A 20,618-nucleotide genomic window follows, 5' to 3' on the forward strand; every position below is an offset into this window, starting at 1 on the left:
TTTGTTAAATAATTATTTTTGTAATGTTACAGAATGAAACAATCCAGCTGTCTCGGATAGAGCACAAGGGATGTTCAATTCTCCCAACTCTTCGCTTATATGAGGCCGGATCGACAGTTGTAGGCCTAAACGTGAGTTTTACCAACACCCAGGTGAGAAACAAATTAAATCATGTAAAGCATTTGGTTATTAAAACGGTAAATTGATCTCAAGGTTGTTGATTTAGATTCTTTTTTTCTGCAATGAGTTGCACTTCTCACTGGTTAACTGTTTTGTCAATTACTGTGATTACTTCCTAGGTGTGTTGTTTTGAGTTCAAAGGCGAGATATGCAGAGATCTTTAATCCAGATGCTATATCAGTAATGATGACCTTCACATTAAAGTCATGGAAAATGAACCGTCAATGCTTTACAGCAGGTAAACATTTAAATGGATTTATTCTGTGGTATGCTGTTATGTTGATGTTAACATAACGTGGGAGGAATAGTCTTGGTGCTGTTGTGGCTGCTGTTCCGGGTGAGATCCATCTGCAGTAGTAGAGTAATTGCAGTTGAACTGAGGAGGACTAAGAATCTCCTTTTGAAAATTGGCAGCGACCCATTCGGATTGAGGGGGCGATTCTGTTGGTGATTGTGGAGATGTAGACTCAGACGTCGAGTAGTTGATTGACTCCAGGCATGGGACGACTGTAGGATCGAAAAAGAATCCAGTAGGAATCGGAAGCACTTGAGGTGAGACGGAAGAATCTGAAAATTGGTAAAAGTCACATTAGTAAATCAATCTCATAATTATTTTTAATCCAATAGAAACTTATACCTTGTCGACGTTGACGAAAAACGTAAGGCGATGATCGACGATGTTGGCGATTTGTTTCACGAGTTGATGTCGCGGCTCGTGATGATCCAAGTTGACGGTCACGTCGACGGCGATTCTGAAACCACCACTGATGAAAATAAGAAGATGAATTAATTTCATGTAATTAGTCATAATATTTCATGCTTCATTAGTTAATGTTCATGCTTTACCATAATTGATTTCTCAGAGACGCCAATCAACTGGGCGATGCGGCGACGACCTTCTCGATTGGGAAACGAATCCCTGGCGAACTCTGCGTCCAGTAATTCCAACTGGACCTCGTCGTAAAAGTGACGCTGACGACCTGATCGGGAAGATTTTGCAGCGGAATCAACTGGATAACAATCTGAAGGTAAAAAATTCACATTGAAAACTTTTAAAAAAGGATAATGAATAGTCGAGGGGAAATTACCGTAACTAGCCATAGTTAAAAGTCCCAGGAAACACTCAAGTACGTAGAAAACGTTAATTAGAAAACTAGCAAACAGACACAAACAACAGAAATCTGACCTGTGAGGAAGTAGTGAGATGTGAAGTAGACAGAATCCAATGGCGGAATGCGGAATTCCAACTTTTTGGGTTTATATTTACGAAGAAAATATTTTTCGACGATGTGACTTTCTTTTCCATTGGCCGAAAAAATAGAAAATCCTGGCAAACACTTCCTGCCGCCCCATCCGCGCGTGCCAGGATTATCTTTCTCTTTTAAACTGCGGCGGCGGAGGATTAGGGAATTATGACTAGGCTTAGATTATGTAATGGTTGAGCATAGAGCGGGAGAGTGTTTGACCAGATGATCCTTTTCCCAATCTCAATAATCCACGATGGATTATCTCGTCGGAATCCCTCCGTCATACAGCTCCCTTGTAAATGGATTTCACTTCCATTGGCATCATTTTGATGTTTTATTTTTTTTTTCTTACCCTGTCAAGTCAGTTACTTCCGATTACATCATGGAATTTTAATTTGGAGATCTTTACCCCTTTTTCAGTCATCTACAAATATTATAAATATTTGTTGTTTGGCTGGTTTCATGTCATGTGTGAAGTTGCATAACTTTATTCCGCATTTCTTTCGCACTCCACTGACGATGAAATTTTTCCGTTGTCCAACGTGTTACGATACGCATGTTTCAATTGAATCAAAAAATTTACCGTTACAGTTAAACGAATTCGCCCTAAAGTAATTTCTGTAATATAGACCTCACCATTGCCTTTGAATTTCCAGGAACAACAGGATTGTAAAAAATAACTTGAAATTATAAAAGAAGAAATAACAGTTTTATTTCTCGTTTGTTTTAAAGTAATTTTGTCGTTGACTCAAGCCCAACTCGTGTCAAAGTTCTTGGTATGTGAGCGTTATGTACATCCGGTTGAAATTTAATAATGTGCATTTATTTACAGGACTCCGGCGGCTTTGAGGTCTGCGAGCATCTTGACGACGTGCTCAGGCATGGGTGGAGGAGTGGGGAGGTGGTCGCCGGTGGCCTGGAATCCGTTTTCATCGGCCACCCAATTGACGGTGAGGACGACGCCGTCGGGAGTCGTGAACGAGTAGGAGCCCTTGGACACGGTCCCGATATCCTCCGGTTTGGGTCCAACTTGTTTCTGGCTGCCACTTTCAGACACTTTGGTCCCATCGGCAGACTCGAAACTGTTTGAAATTAACGGAAAATTAAAAATAGGAAATATGACAACAGGATGAAAGTGAAGTTACTCGAATGAGTAGCTGCCGTCTGCGTTCATTTCGCTGTTGGATGACACAATTTCGATGGGCTTCTTATCTCCTTGAGGTGCGGCGAGGGCCACGGCCAAGAAAGCGACAGCGACGATCTGGCAGTGCATTAAGTCAAATTAAAAGGTTAACTTGATATTTAATCAAATAAGAGTTAACTTACTTACCAATTTCATTTTGGCTGGTTTAGGTTGTTTAGCTGCTCTTCTGAAGACAGTTGAAGGAATTGTGTGAAGATTTCCATGTTGGCCAACTTTTATACCTCGTAGTTGCGGCTGAGTGAAAGTGATAGGCCAAGACCTTCCGCAGGAAACATTCCCTTCTTCTTCGGGGATAGACGTCGGGTAAATATGTAAATGAGCGAAAGGGATGATGCAACAGACAACATTTGCTGGAATATTTTTAAAATCAAAACGCGAATTTTTCAAGACCGGAAAATAAAATTATTAAATGAATTAAATTTTGAATTAAAAAACTAAATGAACGCGCACTCACCTTAGGAAAGCAGTATTTATTTTGAAAAATGCCCGTTTTGATTTAAAAAAGTACTATTCAGTAAATTGGCAACACCACAAAAAGCCAAAACAAAATGGCTACCACTCTGTCTACCTGGCAGTATCTTCGGTGCCGTGAGCCCTTGAAGTCGTCAAGGTTTCTCTTACATGAAAATCTTGATTTGCAAACTTATGTTAAAGAATGCAGTTTAATAAAAGCTACCAGCAACCAAATTCAGACAAGGATTTCAAGACGCCTTACCTAAAGAAAGTGTGTCGCTTCTTCTGGTTAGTGAGTTCACTCCATTTTTCTTTTAATTATGCAGACAAATGATGTAACATTTCAAGTGTGAATAACCTTTGTCTTTTTTTTCATTTAGGGTTTTTTCAATAAGGATGGAGTCGGTATAATTGGCTAATTAAGGACTAATTTGGGTGATTTGATTTATTTCAGAAAATTTATAGTGATTTTATACCAGTTTTTTTTTTTTTTCCTTTTTAAGAAATGGTGTTTTGGGGCAATGCTGTTCCTTTTTGACATAGCACAGAATTGACAAACTTCATCCAGTTTTGACATCTTCGATGCAGATGCCCTGATGGCCACCTTAAATGATGGAATTTCCAAATCTCTGACATTGTTTGAAAACTTCATAGGCTGATTGCTTCACGGTAATTACCATTGGCTCCTTCATAAAATGTTCATGTTTACTTCATTGACAACTTTTTTTTTTGCCTGCCCCTGTACCTAAACTGACTTTGCAGAGATTTGGATGGATGTGATTTGTGGTGTTAAATCTTTGCCTGAGCCTGAAGATACGACACCATACTGCATGCTGATTGTATTTGATGCTGTGCAAGCCCTAATGGTTGAAGGAAGGCAACCTCATTGATGTATGTATTTGTAGGTTGTTGATTTTTGTTCTATCGATGTGCAAAGTAACTGTCCAATCCTTTTTTGTTGAAATTTTTCTTCTCTTTATTTTATTGAAGGGTTTGGCAACTGCTTAATCTGAAAGGGGCTCTTGTATTTCTTCAAGTCAGAGAATTTATTGTAAGCCGGTAAGTTGAATGTTCATCTTGAAATGGTTGAAGAGATCGAGTGGAGTCTACTCTTAAACAACAAGGGGATTCAACATCATCGAGTTACAGATTGAAGTTTTACAGCAGTAACTCGAGTTGAACAACAGTAATATATAATTTGTGCTATGATATACATTCTGTATGAGTGAGAAATGAAATATACAAATTATAAGTGATATGAGAATTGTGTATATTGTCCCACCTCCACCCACAATTCCTCCACAGTTTTGCAAAACAACATACATGGATACATACACTGATACACATATACAAACATACATACACTTAAGTTAACCCGTTGGCTGCCACGCCATACAACCCGTAGGTTGTTCTCTACTCACTACGAGCCATGTCTGAAGGATCCATGACCAATGGGGGGAGGGGGACTTGCCATTGCTGACAAGTCCGGGCTGACACGGTGATAGGAGAACATGGAATGCATGCCTCTAGAATAGATCACCGTATCGACAAGGGGGAACAAAGGCGTGGCAGCCAACGGGTAAACTAACAAACAAACACATATTACCAACAACAAATGATGATCCGCGATGACATTTTGGAGATACCGGCGATGTTTTGGTGTCCGTCTTCTCAACGTCTGTATTTCCTGGATGAAGACAAAATAATTCTCATTAAGTTACAGGACACATAAAGGTACATTTATCTGTTTTTTTTGCTCAAAACTTAAAAAGCGCAATTTTAATTGCTTAAAATTTAACTAGCAATACTGAGAACGGTACACAGAACAAAGCTCACTAGCTAGTTTTTTGAAAATTTTCCGGAAGTAAACCGGAAGTAAGCGATAGCTCCTCAACTGTTGAGCTGTCGTCAAAATAAACCAGATATTCGTGATCCCCATGAAATTTGGGGTCGATCTGATATGATTTAAACGAAATCCAAAATTTGGCCAAAATCGAGAATTTTCCTGAACTATAGTTCAGGAAAATTTTCGAAACCGGAAGTACGAAATCGTACAAAAAAATACATGAACTTTACCACAAATTTTACGAGGATCACGAATATGTGGTTCTTTTGTACGTAGAATGAATATTTACTAAACTACTGACTGAAATGAGAAAACCGGAAGTAGAAAAAAAAGGCAATTTTCGAAAATCTAACAAGTGAGCTTTGTTGGGGGAATAGTTATCGTGAGTTATCACTAAAAAATTACCAAAAAATACTACCGATAAATGTTTAAGGAGATGTGCAAAGTAACTGAAACTGACTTGCTTTGACAGCTGAAAATTATCGAAAAGCCATCTAGCGGTAGAAAAGGAAACATTTAAAAAAGACTCCGTTTGCTACTCAAGTGAAGAAGAGCCCGACCCGACTACTCAAGTGAAGAAGAGCCCGATTTAGGAATTATTACATAGACTGAGTTTACATTAAGTAGATAATACTTAATTGAAATTTAAAGAAAATAAGTCAATTGTCGGGTACCTGGGCATAATCCAGTGGTGAATGACTACAGGTGTGTCATAGTGGACGGAAGAGATCACTGAAGTGGTCCAGTAACTCGTCAGTGAAGTAAGGATAAATTGTGTAGCAGCATAAGGACGTAAGCCAGATGAGCGTGTGTCTCGAAGATAAGGATAGAGTAGAACGTTGGTGGTGGAAGTCACTCTTCTCATAGATGGGGATCTTGCGAGCTCTGTAAAAAAAAATGTATCACATTAATGAAAATATAAAAATGAATAAAACATATCAATCTTTACCTTTTCTAAGAAGCACACTGAAATGTTCGTGATGAAAAAACAGTAAAAATGGCATTCACAGCAACCAACAGCATTACTCCTCGTGTTGAGATAAATTTCTGATGGTAAAGAAAGTGTCATGAACATTTTTTGCAGCAGTATGGTGGCAGGTGATATGGATGCTTTACCAATATCATTTGAGTGATGAATATAGTAAGACATAATTTGATTTTCATCCAGCAGATCTGGTATGTTTACAAACACATGGCAGGTATGTTATTCTTTCCACACTCTTCATGTCACTGAAACTCTAAGAAGCAATGTGAAAAAGAACTCTATGTTACTTACAAATTTACACGGATTTACCTATGAAAATTAAAACTCTACCTATTCCTCGGCTGAGTTGCCTTCTAAACAGAAGTAGAAACAGCCATAAAAAAAGACAAGCTGCTGCAGGTTAAACCACCAAAATTGCAAGATTCCAAAAGGATCCTGTGGTTCATGAGCGAGAGTACCTACGTTACATGAAAATTTGAATTATGATGGTCTTAAATGCTTCACTGTTCTGGTATGGTAGCAGTAAAGATAAAATTACCTATCTTGGAACATTTGTATTCCACTATGTGTGGGCTTCAAACATGGGTTTTAGGCTTTTGATATCCTGAGGATCATGCTGAACAGTGACTGAGCGCTAAACCAACTTGTTGGAATGACAGCATACATCTAGACTTGCAGAAATAAATTGGTATAATATACAAAATAAGGAAACTAGGGCAAACTAAACCTACATAAGATGCGAAGTCCAGCTTGATATTTGAAATCACAGAAAAATAAGTATAAAATAGCAACACTTTGTTTCGACCATCCATTTCACGGTGCAGAAACAACAAGGGCGACAGTGACGCCATCTGGTAATGAATTTTGAATCTGATGTTGGTTGCACAGACAGTCAGACAGAGATATGACATTACACGTTTCACGTCCAACAAGTCGTAACTTTCATAGGTTTCTTCGAAGCAAATTAAAAAGTTAAACAACGCAGATCGAATGAGTCAACTGTTTGTAAGTAATAGATAACACAACCTTTAGCTAATGATTTTTACAGCATCCTTGACTAAATGTTTTTAGATAATGTCAGCTGAAGTTGTTGTGTGACCTGGCCAACTGGGGCCAATAAATAAAGCAGCCAATAATGCAAGCCATGTCTTCTGAAGCTAAATAATTTCTGTTGCAAGGTAGTTACCTTTACCAACATGGTTTTAAATTACTGTGATATTTAAGGTTTCTAACATTTCAGGTTAACTTTTCCCTGTCAAGTTGTAAATCTTCAAGATATTGGTGCCTTCGCCAGATCCAATTCTTTACTGCAATCTATTTTAAGGACACCAGCAAGAAAATGCTGCTACTCAAGATTTAACGGTGACCACCACTTAGTTCTAATTTAAGACAATGTAAGATTGATAGATTTGAGGTATTTCTTTCTGTCACTACAATATGGTTTTAAAATTATTAATTATACTCTCCTTTCAGGTTAATCCCTCACCGCCGTTATAGTTGTTTGGAGACTGACGAGAGATTGCTGGAACTGAAGATTGATAATTTGTGTAGACTTAGATAAATTACAAGTGTATATCTGGGCTCCCTTCTTTTCTGTGGCCCCGTTTCCCTAACTAACCACTAACCAACGCCCGCCGGTGGTCACTCACCCGCTGTGATAACCAGGAGGATGAGGAGGGCTCTGGTCGAACGGGGACTTGGAAGGCGCATGATCCGAAGGGACTTTTGAGGGTCATGAGTCTTAACTAAGAAGTCTACTAAGACTAATCGCTCTCTAGTAAAACTGGCCTCGCACTCTTCTCTCTTCTTCACTGGCCAGGTAATCTCCCTGGTCGCAGTCAATTAAGTCGGTGTCTCCCCGTCTTCATTGACTGCAATTACAAGTCAGCAAAACATAGCAATTTACAATTTGGTACACACGGTGATCACCGTGTTTGACACTTGGAACTGTTCACTTCAACTCCTGCATTAAAAATTATGCAATTCATGAGTTTCGGTGCCGGTGATATACTATGTGGTGATAGTATGTTATATGGATATTAGTTTTTAGTATTTTAAAAAATATCAGTGATGTAATTATTCTAATCTTTCATAATTTTACTGCAAAATTTATATGATTAATTTAAATCGACATTTTTGATGTATAAGATATACATGGGTTTTGGTCTGTGATTTATGCAAAATTTAAGATTAGTTTCTCAAATTGATTTAAAGCTTATCGATAAATTTCCTCACAATGTTCTACAACTTTCTACGTACTCAAAAATGCTTCATATGAGCTTATTTGAAGTCAGCACGTGACAACCTTTTCCGATTCCAAGCAACACTTAGAAAATATTGCGAAAAAATTGCAAAATGACAGATCACACAAATTGAGAAAATAAACAAAAATAGAAAACAATCATCGACGCTTGTTTGTTTGTTCCAGTACTCCTTAAACCAGGTGACTTGTAGGAAACACCATCAGCACATTGGACTGCAACACCATAAGTCCATAAGCAATTTTATGCATAGCTCAGGCATCAACCAACAGTTGAAAACCTCTGAAAATTAGATATTAAGCAATAACAAGTTGTAGTAAATGTGCAAGAAGGACAGTAGTTATTCACAACTTACCCAGTTAGCAAGACAAAATGTTCGTCTGCATTAGCAGCAACAGCAAACAACTTCAACTTAGCCTGGCTGAGTAACCCTATAAAAAAATTAAATACATTGTCAGGCATACGAGTTTGTCAAAGAAAACCAGCAGGGGAAATTCAGTTACTGTTGGCAAGATTGAGTAAAACTAATGTGAAATTATAATTTGATTAAATCATGATCAGTTAAGTGATTTAATATCAGAAACAAAAAATTAAATAAGTTTTAGAGACTAAAAAAATAAAAAAAGTATCCAAACTTAAACTTACTGAAAAAAAAATGTTATTAAAGAATTAAAGTTTGCGAGGATTTATGGTAGCAAGTGCCTTCAATTACTAGATAAATGTGACCATGTGCTGATGGCTGAACTTGATTTCTTGAAACAGTTTCGCCAATTGAACTCTTTTGTTCAAGAAATCCTTAAACCAGGTAACAGGCAGGAAACAGCATCAGCACATTGGATTGCAACACCATAAGCAAATGATGTCATATCCAAAAGATGGAAAATCTATGAAAAAAATGAGAAAGACAAAGAACCTGTTGAAATGTGCTAGAAAGATAGCAGTTGTTGCCTACTTGTGCAGTTAGCTGGTAGCAAGGTGGCACGTCAAAATGTTCTGCATTGAACGGGAACAGCAAACAGCTTCAACTTAACCTGGCTGACAGTGACATAACCTATGAAAGAAATTAAGAAAAATGAAAATCATTTCAACACAATTAGTCGTAGTGTACGGATATACGTAGACTGTATCTCACGTAGACTGTATCTCACTAGTTTGCTCAAGTTCAACGTCACGTCACGTACAACTGTGGGCTGATCAGCTGATGGCGGCTTCATCACGCTCGACGTTCGGCCTACGACGCCTGGCGGCTCCTTTATTTATCGCCATCTGGTGACAAGAGGTTTTTTAAGACCCGACATTTACATGTAAGCATTAAGCAACATGTAGATTGTAGACTCCACATTGTTGTCTTCAATTTTCTTTCTGCAACATTTGTGGCAGCTTTTATTTCTGCAATTAAAAAAAAAAAAAAAAAAAAAAACAAAAAAAAAAACAAAAAAAAAAAACATATTGATTCGGTCCCAACTTTTCTTTAGCTATTTGGAAATTTAAACGTACCCATACGTTAAGCGCTACTGTGTGAATTGAGCGAGCGGGAAATAATATCTGCATGGAGTGCGTGTCACGGAAATTTACGATAACATTGTCACAGATTTTTTGGTTGAAGAATAAGTTTCTTATTCAGTGGTTTCGCTCATTTGGTTTAAAGAGGATGCAGTTGATGGCAAAAGAGGAAAAAATAGCTCTAGGTCACTTTTGTTATTGTTGATTGGGATGTTTAAATACCTCCACCTCTGAAGCATTTGAATAGTCACTTGCTGCCTGGGCATCTCATTACTGAACCTGCAAATTAGCAACCAGAAGAAGAAGAAGAATTAGGACAACACGTAATTAATTGCACGTTCTTTTTCGGTGGATAGACACGCCGTACTTGCCAGATTAAATGTCGTTCAATTCGCCATGGATGAGACGACTCACCTGGAAGAGAAATTGACTTAATGGTTTAATATTTCATTGAAATGTATATGCAATCATTTATTATGTATACTATTATGGTGGATATATTTAGCCAGGTATTTGAAATTCATAATCGGCAAACCGGAGTCCCGTTGATGGTCTCTGTCGAATCTCGCAAAATGACCGCATCTGGGCCATAGTCTCCAGATTTGCTGTTCCTAAATTGACGCCGGAAAACTAGAGATGAGAAAACAATGTCAACACCATGTGAAGACAGCCTTGTCGTGTAACACGAGAAAACAACGAATCAATTCGATAATTAAATTGTCGTTTTAAAAAAGATGTAAATTCCAGTCGCTGCTGTCTATTGCATCACCCCTTTCGCTCATTTACATATTTACCAAATGTCCATCCCCAAAGAAGAAGAGAATGTTGTTACCTGTGGAAGGTCTTTGCCGATCACTTTCACTCAGCCGCAACTGCCAGGTATAAAAGGTGGCCAACATCGCAATCTTCTTCACACAATTCCTTCAACTGTCTTCAGAAGAGCAGCTAAACAACCTAAACCAGCAAAAATGAAATTGGTAAGTTAGTCAACTCTTAATTGATTAAATATCAAGTTAACCTTTTTCCTTCGCATCAAGTTTTTCTCTTGTCATATACCAAATATTTTCATGCATGTTGCTAAACCACATACATCCGTTTTCCGCTAGTCGCCAGGAATACATTTTGATGATAAACAAGTCCGCCAAGGTGTGGCGGACTTGTGGGCTGGAAATCACGTGGGTAGATTCAAATTGTCCCCTGCTTCTAATGGAACACTAAACTTCAAATCATTCACGTGTTCCATCTAACCTCCCCTTCTTGTGTGCTGCTAGCTAAAGTTATTTTCAGATCACATTTTCAAATCAATTAAACCGAGATGCATCACAAGGCATTCAAGAGTCAAAAACAAGTTAACACCAAGCCAAAGCCAAAGCAAATTACGTATTCAACGTAATTAGTTGAACAAATAGAAAAATTTAAGACCTCAGTCCTCAGCAGACAGCACACGATCACGATGGGAAAAGAGCAGTAGAAACTAGAAGGTATTACTAAACAGTCGCCCCGCCGCCGTTGCTATGGGCGCTCGTTGTTGCTTTTAGGCGGGAAAACCAAATTTTTAGTAAACAGCAACCCATTCTGTGAACGATTTTCAAGAAAAACAAATCTTTTGAGAAAAATTTTAAGATTGAAACTTTGAAAGAGGGAAATTACAATTGAGCGGTGACCTTGGCACTTATAAATTAATCCAGTTTTCAGTATGGAATGTGTGTTTATTCTTATTTGTTCTGATTAATTCGTATTTCTTTTTTATTTTAAATGGGAAATGGGAATGCCATTCCCATATCCGATGGTCATCGCTTAACAGCAGAAGTTTTTGTATTGGTTCTGGCAATGCCAAAAGGAAATAGTTTTATGAACTATTCCTGGCAGAACCACATAGAAATTACAAATATTTTTAAAGGAAAGTACTTTATTAATTTAATCAAATTTTGTCATGGTACAGCTCTAGATAATTTAATAAGTATTGTAAGTGTTGTAGCTGCCTGCTCCAGTGCGGCGGTAAGGGAGGGCAGGGGCAACTGGGAGTTCGTATTCGTGAACGGGAGCAACTGGGAGCTCGTAGACATGGACGGGAGCGACGGGCAAGTGGTCGCCCTTTGGCCGGAATCCGTTTTCATCGGCGGTCCAGGTCAGAGTGAATTTCTCGCCTTCGGGGGAGACCCAGTAAGAGGATCCAGCGTTGGTGTTGCCATAAACGTCGTCGTAAGTGGCTTTGCCATAAGAATCGTAGGCGACGCCTTGCATCTTCTTCTGCACCTGCGATTCTTCACGGGTCGTGTAGTCGGATCCAGAGTAGCTGCAAAATTAACAAAAAAACAATTTTATTATTATTTTTCTTAATGTAAATTCAAAGAGAAAAAGGACTTACCCCCATTTGCTGCTTCCGTCGAGATTGCGGACGTCGTGTTGGCTGGTGATGGCAATTCCGCCATATTTGCTGTCTTTGTTGTAGCCGGAGGAAGCGTAGCTGGGAGACGTCATGTAACTGGAATCTCTTTCATAGCCGGAAGGAGCGGCAACAGCAACGGCCAGGAGAGCAGCGACGATAAACTGAATAAAAATGAAGTTTAACTTTTATTTAAAAAATAATTCAACTTTGGTGGATTAGTTACCAGCTTCATGTTGCTTCGATTGTTTGTTCCTAAGAATGGTGCTTTGGATGGACAATCGCTGGACTTTTTATACTCGCCGGTACACCCATGAAATAGTCAACTATCTAATAATCGCTCAGGCAGTGAAAGTCCGTCACTTTAAGATTTGACCCGATTTTTGTTTTGGTCTTTTTGGTCACACCCGTCACACCTTGTGGTCTGCTGCTGTTGGGTAACACCGTAACAGCAAAGGCTGGCCGCGCCCTTTTGCGAATCCAATGCTATATATTCTAATTGCAAAATTTAAAAGTTAATTTCTTTATACTGTGACAGCTTGTAATGAGGTACAGAAGGTAAAGGAAGTGCAAATACGGAATGTCAATAGTAAACCCCTGATAACTTAGCAATTTTCGGAAAGAATTGTATAATTTAAATTTCATTAGGAATGGCCCATTAAAGCTATGCTGCCCTTGAATAGCACTTTGGCATTACTGTAATCTAAGAATAATTAACAATGATAAATGAAAGAGAAATTCTAATTGACACCAAGCAATCAAAATACGTACAAAATTCAAATAGAAACAAATTGCTAAGCTTCATGCTCAACCATGAAGCGAAATTCCATACATGATACAACACAACAGATTGGTTAAATTTTAATAATTTGCATATCAACAACCGGTATTTTGCGTTCAACGCGAATACAAATGTGCACGCACTTTCAAAATCGAAGCCACGGTTTTTTTTTTTTTGTTAAGTGCTTGCTGCGTAATGTTCATAAACTAAGACTGGGTAAAAAAAGATTGATAAAGGGGTTCAATCGGGTTAAATTAAATAAATGAATATTTTTTGTTGTACTAAGGCCATTTGATGTCATTCAGCGCAGGACGTACTTAAAACCAGCAGCAGGGAATTCCCCGGAACTGAAAGTTTGGTACTGATTCGAATTGTCAAAAGAATAAACAGGTTAAACATTCCCAATCAAGCTGCTTAACACAAATGTGGAACTGCTACACAACTTGTTACGCTGGCCATTTATGTCTTCATTCGTCATTAACGCTTTACCGAGATACCTTCGCTACAAGAAATCTTTTGTAATAATTAGAAATGAAGAATATAGAGAATATTTTTCTTCTGAGGATAATCGTTTGCAGTCGATTTTCTCTTTAACATTCCTTTATGAGGGACTCTTCTCTTTTACCTAATTGAATCAATCGATTTATGATAATAGATCGCTACTACAATCGACACCATGTTGCAATTAACTTTTGCTGCTTGATCAACACAAGCTCAGTTTTAATTGCGGCACTGAAGCACTGATTTCAAAATAATCCTTATCAATTGACGCGCAGCATATGTGTGTCAATCGAATTGGTCACGTGAAGGGGAATTTTTAATTTCTTTTCGTATCTCATCAATTGAGAAAAAAAAGTACCGGAGGCCAGTTAAGATACCAATTATGGCGTAAAGTTATCTCCCGAAACAAGACAAACTTTCATTCACCTATATTGCCCTATAAATAGGAAATCACTGCCAATGCCAAAACACCACACATTTGGTAATTAATCACGACAATGGCCAAGTCATCACTGCACGTCAAGACACTCGTCTTCTTCAGCGCTTTCCTATTGAGCGTGACAACAGGCCAACATCCAGACCACTTGCTGTCTACGAAAGGCGACACCAATCTCCGTTTAGACTACGTAAACAAAAACTTTTTCTTTTGGTTGTTGTCTAATTATTTCATTGTTGTCTGGCCTGATAGGAAACTTTAAAAACTGAATTCAATGACCAGTTTAACCGCCTGAGAGAGGAAGTCCTGCAGCTAAAAACCAAACTCCACCAAAAGGAAATGCAGGAAATGTTACCGGTATTAAAGTCGGGCTCGAAAGGTGTAATGCCGAGATCTTGTCACGAGGTCCGTATGGCCGACCCTTCATTGCCCACTGACGTTTACTGGATCGATCCCGACGGACAAGATGTTGGAGACGATCCCATCCAGGTGAACTGCGACATGTCCACAGGTATAATAACTCTATTTAAAAAAGATTTGAATAAATAAAAGTTTGGATTAATACAATTGTATCCTATTGTTATCCGACAGGAATGACAATAATTGGACACGACGCAGAAGCAGCGATTAACGTTAGCCATTGCACGGAACCCGGATGCTATACCAGACCAATCGTGTACGAAGCATCACTCAGACAAATTGCAGCTCTGGCACAAATTTCTGTAGATTGCCGGCAGTCAATTAAGGTTCATTAAATCAAAATAAAATTTTCCCCCGATTCTACATGATTGAATTTACCCGCAATTAAATTTTCAGTACGAGTGTTACTCGGCCCCACTCCAGTACGATGGAATCCAATATTCCTGGTGGAACGACCGCAACGGTGTAGAGCAATATTTCTGGCACGGTAACGATAACTCCACTCACACGTGCCTGTGCGGAATCGGCAAAACGTGTGTCGATCCTAGTAAAAACTGCAACTGTGACGCCAACGTACCCGTCAATCTAGTCGACGAAGGTATGTTGACAAACCCAACATTTTATCGAACATCTTTTAGAAGAATATTTTTTAAAAATTACAACTAATCAGGTGAAATAACTGCGAAGGGAAGTTTGCCCATCACACGTTTGAATTTCGGACGAACGACCCCTGCAGCGTCAAGCGGTATTCACACTTTGGGGAAATTGAAATGCAAAGGCCAAAAGTTGGTCGAAGGAATGCCAACGTCTTGCGTCGAACTGTGGCAGATCGGACATGTCCTCAGCGGCTTATACTTGATCAAGGGCGTGTCTCAAGTGGAAACGGTTTATTGCGACTTTAGCAAAATGTCAACGGAAGCAGGTTTGCTCACACTTTGAGTTGATTGAAGTAAATTAGTAAAATGATCGCAATTTTTTTACGCAGGATACGAAACTTGGATTGGCTACGCTGATGTCAAATCATCTCCTGTTTATTTCTATGTACAGAAAAACGCGAATTACGCAACTGCCAACACCGCCATTCCATTCGAGTTGACCAGAACTAATGTGGGAAATGCCATGAACGCTTCAACAGGAGTTTTTACCACACCAAGACCGGGAAAATATTTTTTCACTTTTTCAGGAATTAATTATGGAAGTTATGCAGCTGTTGAGCTTCAGTTGAATGGTGTTCAGATAGGAGCTGGATACAGCAATGAGATGCATAATACTTTTTCACACCATGTTACTTTGCAACTTTCCAAAGGCGACCAGATTAGATTGGTCTTGATAAGTGGAACAGTTTACGACGACATTAGATCTTATACTAGCTTTGTAGGTTTGTTAGTAGAGGAAGATGTCTTCGAATAATAATGGCCGAGTTTTGACATTTTTGCGTAGTAATTTTTTAGATGATTAATATGACCTAAAATTTTCATTTCAATTATACAGTTCATGCAATTGACGAATAATAAAATGAATTACAACATTTCCCCGTGTTTTCTGTTAATTACTTTACTTCCATATAGTCTTAAAACTTTTTTGCACGGCCATTTCTGATCAACAGAATGTCAGAATGTTAAAAAATGTAAAGAAAAAACAAAAAAACAAAACAAAAAGGACTTCAACGCTTAAAAAACAACATTTTCTTGCTGTTGTAGGCGTAATTCACTTCTTGGTAGACGCAATATTTCATTTCAAAAAAATCCTTCTACGGAGCGAAATACGAGTTGTCATGTGAGGATAAAAAACGTCAACCGAGAAATAAAAGAAGGAAATCGCACGCAACGCAAATCTCATCCCTGTCTGTCTGTCTGTAGTCTGTTACAAATTTAGTAGATACTGATAGCTTTTTACTCTAGCTTACCCTCAAGATGATGGACTGTTGTGACAGCAATAAAATTGGTCACATAACCAATTGAATATAAACATTGCTTTGACTTGGAATCATTTAACCAAATTGTCGCTTATCTTTTTTAGCCGAAACGAATTTCCGCCTTCTGATATTGTATCAAATCTGTTGTGTGGGATGTCAAACCACACAGACATCCTTTTCTCGCATAGGGACGCGATGCATTAAAATGAACGACGTGGAAAAGATTGATCTCAGTCAAGTCTGAGTCTTGTTGGTCTGAAATCCATTGAACGGACGACATTTTCGGATGCCGTTCGTTTTCGGACGTTGCAATGTTTTTAACGAAACGGGAATTTGCAGCTGCATTGCTGGGACTTTTATTTGCCTTGTTGGCAAATCAAATCGTTCAAACTGATCAAATCCAAATAATTCCGGAAGGGGAAAAGGACCAACACGGGATTGGGCAACACATCATTGAAGCCGGCTCAACCCTACTACTCACTTGCGTCGAAGAGTTGCACCTTTCAAAAAATAAAATAAGATGGATCATTCCCCGAATCACCCAAAGAAAAGAAGTAACAACAAAATTGTAGTTATTCATTTCATGTCATATCGACACGTGTGTCGATTGGGAACCGCTTCATTATTTCACGTGCGTTGTGCACTATACCTTGTAGAAATCGGCCAAACGAGTGAAAATAACAACTTTTAGGAATGAAACGGACCTGATTTCGACGATGACGTTGACAAATGCCACACCCATCGACACGGGATTCTACAACTGTGAAAGGAAAGGGGCGGCAAATCGCTACGTTTACGTTTTCAGTTGGTTATTATTATTTTTGTCTTCACTCTTCTCGAAAATATGATTGATTGCATCATTTGTGTTTGTAACTTAAGGTCACGAAAAACTCGTTTTTATGGACATACAACATAATAACTTGACCGTCCCCAAAGAAAGGGAATCGATCCGGATTCCTTTGAAAACGACACATCCTAACGTCAGCATTTCAGTTTTTCGACAAACCAATGAATTAGGAGTCGAATTCCAACAGGAATTTGTCAAGGTATTTCACAAAATATTTTTAAAAAGAAAAAAATTTGAAGGTGTCGGATGAAAGTTGATGGAAGAAAAGTTCCGAGGTTAAAAATCAACTAACGCAAAAGAATAATCATTTGAATATCGTCTTTTGTTTTTAAAAGATATTCGATTCGTCGTCACTTGAAAATTCCAGATTTTCATTCGACTCTAAATGGGGACTGGAGTTAAGGAGTCCACAGGTTTTCGACTCGGCATATTATTATTTTGTCGGCCATTTGCCCAGCTTGAATGGGAAAAAACGCGTCAATATTAAGCATGACGATGACACTGAAGAATTTCGGAGCTGGTTGTTTCTACTGGATGCAATCAACGAAACCGACATAACGCGCTTGCCTGTAATTGTACAAGGCAATATACAACTATAATGTTTTCTCTGATGCACTAGGAATAATTTACGATTGTAAAACTATTTTAGGAATAGAATTGGAACGAACGGGAGCACCTGCCGACCCAGTGGAAGGATCCGACGTTACATTAATTTGCAGCACTGCCTACGATGACATGTCTAATCGCCCGAAGTGGTTCTATCATGTCAATGTTAATTATTCCCTATTCCACTACCCAGAGGAAAGTAACAGCACGAATAACTTGATGAACTTTTCAGAGAAAGAAGAATCGGAAACTTTGTTCCAGCAACGGAAAAATGGTAGGACACAATAATAGTTTCATCATAGAAAAAAAGGAAAATTATCTTTTGTTTGACATTCTACGTGTGACATCGCATCAACTGATGTGCAGATATTCAAATAAAGACGGAAAGCAAATTTCATTTCTTCTCCAAAAGTCAATTGCATCTGCATAACGTAACCCTAAATACTCCCTACACGAAATTCAAATGCAAAATCAGCAATGAAGGATTATCTTTAGATCAAGAAATTTCTTTTGCTGTTAAAGGTAAGGCTGTAAAAGTGTCTGCTCAATAATATACTTCGCTGGGAATATATTTCAATCACGAATCCATTCGCATTTCATAGAAATAAACAACGCCCCAGAGAATAATATTATTACCCTAGAAAAAGAAGTCGCACAGAATTTGACTTGCAACCGATTGTCGCAACATGTTCCTATTCAATGGCTCAAGGTGACACTTTCCTGATTACTAAAAATTTCCAATTTAATTGATAATCCCTAATTGACATCAAGGATGGCAAACATTACAAGGACAACATTTTCGAAAACAAATCTACATCTGTTTTGTCTCTGCAAGGAAACGGTAACGAAAGAGGAACTTACGTGTGTCGATGGAATAACAGCAGAGGAGAGGCCAGACACAGAAACTTCATCGTCCAATCTTCTCTCGAAAGAGGAAATACATTAATCGTAGTAGTTGCATTTTTAATTGGATTATTTGCAATCGGAATGGGAATCGGCATTAAATTTTACTTTGACAAGGTAACAAATCGATTGACAGAGAAGATAGATCTTATTCATTTCACTATAAATTGCGCAACTCAAATAATTTCAAAGAAAAAACTGGAAGATGTGCTGGAGAAAAAAATGAATGGAGATCTAGACAAAATCGATCCAGATGTTCCAATGGATTATCAATCGGAATTCCTGCCCTACGATAAGAAATGGGAATTTCCAAAGAAGCGGCTCAGACTCGGTTTGTTGTTCACATTTGATGATTCAATTTTAGGGATGAACAAAATTTAATCAGCAATTCAATTAAAAGGTGAAGAACTCGGATCCGGTTGTTTCGGTAGAGTTATCAAAGCCGAGGCCGTGGGTATCAAAGACTCGGATGAAACTGTGACAACAGTGGCTGTCAAAATGATCAAACCTAATGCGAAATCTCATGACACACTTGACGCACTTATCAGAGAATTAAAAATTCTGATTTATTTGGGGCCTCACTTAAATGTCGTTAATTTAATGGGGGCCTACACCAAAACAATCGCCAATGGTAAAATCGGATGGAAAGAAAAAAATATTAATCGAATATTGACCCATTTTGTTCTTTCAATTGTAGCCGAAGTTCTGGTAATAATCGAGTTCTGTCGATTTGGCAATATAAAATCACATTTGATAAAACATCGAGGTAAATTCATCAATCAGCTGGACGCTTTTGGTATATTGATACCTGAGAAAGAAACGACGGAAATCGAAAAAAACGCTAAGTAATAAATAGAAATAAAACGGTTAATGATTTCGACTAATAATCATCACATTTTTCAAAATTAACCAGTCAACAAGTAACTTATGATATTACAGTAAATCCCATTTGTAATGCAAAGGCATTGGTCAATGAAAACTCTGAATTTAAACGTCAGTTTAACACCCCAGAAATAAATTCGGACGCAAATTTGAATCAAATAGTTAAAACAAGCGACTTGATATCCTGGTCATTGCAAGTTGCACGAGGGATGGAATTTCTAGCAAGCAAAAAGGTGAAATGCTTTAAACTAAAATTGCTAAAACACAATGTTACTATTTTTCAGTTCCCTCACAGGTATTGCACGGCGATTTGGCCGCCCGCAACGTCCTATTGGCCGATCAAGGAGTAGTCAAAGTGGCCGATTTCGGAATGGCCAGACAAATGAAAAATTACGACTACCAGAAAAATGGAGAAGTAAGGAAGACGAAAATAAAACATTCTTGCGATAAATAGGCTACTTTTTGTCTGGCTTGATAATATAGGAGTTATTACCAGTCAAGTGGATGGCCATCGAATCCCTGATGGATAAAATCTTTTCCAGCCAATCAGATGTCTGGTCCTACGGAATTCTCTTGTGGGAAATCTTTTCCCTCGGCCAAGACCCATATCCAGGTGGGAAAATGAATAAACTGATGATGCCTTTGTCCAATTCAACTGATTCTATTTCTGACTCTATTTTCCAGGAATGGAGAATGGCTGGGCACTCGTAAAAGAAATTCTAAATGGATACCGAATGAAAAAACCGGAATATTCGCCCGTTTTTTTCGATCAAATAATGAAAAACTGTTGGCAAAAAAAGCCAAAAGAAAGACCAACTTTCCTCCAACTGGTTGATATGATAGAAACGTACATCAAATTTAATTTCAGTTTAGATTATTTAGACTGAGAATTCCCAGAATACAGAGAAAAAGAACGTTTAACCAAGATATCATTTGGAAAAAATGAACTTGTGTCTATTTCATCCAATCGTTTTTCCCAATGCATCGTTAAATTAATGTAACGTTATTGGCCAAAACAAATTAGAAGGAAACGGGAGGAAATGTGGTTTCTTTTAATTTCCTAATAATAGCCTATAGGCTATATAAGGGAAATTTGAAGAGGTTCAAATTATAAGACTCTATTTCACGCTAAATAATAAGATTTCAATAAAGCTCAATCCAACATTCCAACCTAAACAAGCAATAAGATTTCAATCCAAAAATTTAAAAAATAAAGTGGGACTTAATTTAGATGTGAAAAAGACTAAGTTATGATTCCCATG

At 38.1% G+C, this 20,618-nt stretch overlaps 5 protein-coding genes and 2 long non-coding RNA genes across 14 annotated transcripts; 3 read left to right on the forward strand and 4 right to left on the reverse strand.

Moving 5' to 3' along the window:
- Positions 1-454: 454 nt before the first annotated feature.
- Positions 455-1,281, reverse strand: LOC124208998 (homeobox protein ceh-62-like). The gene is made up of 4 exons (XM_046606868.1): positions 1,269-1,281; positions 1,027-1,202; positions 818-944; positions 455-747 (listed from the first exon to the last, which is right to left on the reverse strand). The coding sequence occupies exons 1-4, from the start codon at positions 1,279-1,281 to the stop codon at positions 455-457; spliced, it is 609 nt and encodes a 202-aa protein (XP_046462824.1).
- An 836-nt stretch (positions 1,282-2,117) lies between these two features.
- On the reverse strand, positions 2,118-2,827 carry LOC124208722 (endocuticle structural glycoprotein SgAbd-3-like). The gene is made up of 3 exons (XM_046606611.1): positions 2,758-2,827; positions 2,573-2,688; positions 2,118-2,509 (listed from the first exon to the last, which is right to left on the reverse strand). The coding sequence occupies exons 1-3, from the start codon at positions 2,764-2,766 to the stop codon at positions 2,254-2,256; spliced, it is 381 nt and encodes a 126-aa protein (XP_046462567.1). The 5' UTR covers positions 2,767-2,827; the 3' UTR covers positions 2,118-2,253.
- Positions 2,828-6,800: 3,973 nt separating this feature from the next.
- On the forward strand, positions 6,801-8,318 carry LOC124208727. 3 transcript variants are annotated; one of them, XR_006880555.1, is made up of 4 exons: positions 6,801-6,920; positions 6,987-7,093; positions 7,156-7,309; positions 7,389-8,318. It is a non-coding gene; the product is annotated as an uncharacterized LOC124208727 (long non-coding RNA). The 3 variants fall into 3 exon arrangements; XR_006880556.1 differs by having other exon boundaries at positions 7,156-7,329; positions 7,389-7,981; XR_006880557.1 differs by having other exon boundaries at positions 6,810-6,924; positions 7,389-7,980.
- LOC124208731 lies at positions 8,106-11,138 on the reverse strand. 4 transcript variants are annotated; one of them, XR_006880562.1, is made up of 10 exons: positions 10,698-11,138; positions 10,512-10,633; positions 10,164-10,309; positions 10,047-10,093; positions 9,674-9,958; positions 9,309-9,565; positions 9,129-9,227; positions 8,822-9,060; positions 8,532-8,607; positions 8,106-8,456 (listed from the first exon to the last, which is right to left on the reverse strand). It is a non-coding gene; the product is annotated as an uncharacterized LOC124208731 (long non-coding RNA). The 4 variants fall into 4 exon arrangements; XR_006880560.1 differs by lacking the exon at positions 10,698-11,138 and having other exon boundaries at positions 10,512-10,675; XR_006880563.1 differs by lacking the exon at positions 10,698-11,138 and having other exon boundaries at positions 9,325-9,565; positions 10,512-10,674.
- Positions 11,139-11,575: 437 nt separating this feature from the next.
- LOC124208721 (cuticle protein CP14.6-like) lies at positions 11,576-12,520 on the reverse strand. 2 transcript variants are annotated; one of them, XM_046606610.1, is made up of 4 exons: positions 12,292-12,447; positions 12,188-12,229; positions 12,048-12,136; positions 11,576-11,975 (listed from the first exon to the last, which is right to left on the reverse strand). In XM_046606610.1, the coding sequence occupies exons 1-4, from the start codon at positions 12,298-12,300 to the stop codon at positions 11,633-11,635; spliced, it is 483 nt and encodes a 160-aa protein (XP_046462566.1). In that variant the 5' UTR covers positions 12,301-12,447; the 3' UTR covers positions 11,576-11,632. The 2 variants fall into 2 exon arrangements, with proteins under 2 accessions (XP_046462566.1, XP_046462565.1); XM_046606609.1 differs by having other exon boundaries at positions 12,048-12,229; positions 12,292-12,520.
- A 1,283-nt stretch (positions 12,521-13,803) lies between these two features.
- On the forward strand, positions 13,804-15,733 carry LOC124208704. Its single transcript, XM_046606580.1, has 6 exons — positions 13,804-13,973; positions 14,036-14,294; positions 14,375-14,529; positions 14,600-14,801; positions 14,874-15,125; positions 15,189-15,733. Exons 1-6 carry the CDS (start codon positions 13,845-13,847, stop codon positions 15,611-15,613), a joined length of 1,422 nt encoding a protein of 473 aa, XP_046462536.1. The 5' UTR covers positions 13,804-13,844; the 3' UTR covers positions 15,614-15,733.
- A 614-nt stretch (positions 15,734-16,347) lies between these two features.
- LOC124208699 (vascular endothelial growth factor receptor 1-like) lies at positions 16,348-20,281 on the forward strand. Of its 2 annotated transcripts, none has more exons than XM_046606572.1 (15): positions 16,348-16,672; positions 16,775-16,922; positions 16,998-17,164; positions 17,301-17,547; positions 17,615-17,845; positions 17,938-18,093; positions 18,174-18,280; positions 18,343-18,591; positions 18,667-18,805; positions 18,875-19,105; positions 19,172-19,319; positions 19,388-19,589; positions 19,652-19,771; positions 19,840-19,969; positions 20,041-20,281. In XM_046606572.1, exons 1-15 carry the CDS (start codon positions 16,430-16,432, stop codon positions 20,241-20,243), a joined length of 2,721 nt encoding a protein of 906 aa, XP_046462528.1. In that variant the 5' UTR covers positions 16,348-16,429; the 3' UTR covers positions 20,244-20,281. The 2 variants fall into 2 exon arrangements, with proteins under 2 accessions (XP_046462528.1, XP_046462529.1); XM_046606573.1 differs by having other exon boundaries at positions 16,535-16,672; positions 16,775-16,926.
- Positions 20,282-20,618: the final 337 nt, after the last annotated feature.

Source organism: Daphnia pulex, chromosome 12 (genome assembly GCF_021134715.1).
Source record: "Daphnia pulex isolate KAP4 chromosome 12, ASM2113471v1".
NCBI classification, from domain to species: Eukaryota; Metazoa; Arthropoda; class Branchiopoda; order Diplostraca; family Daphniidae; genus Daphnia; species Daphnia pulex.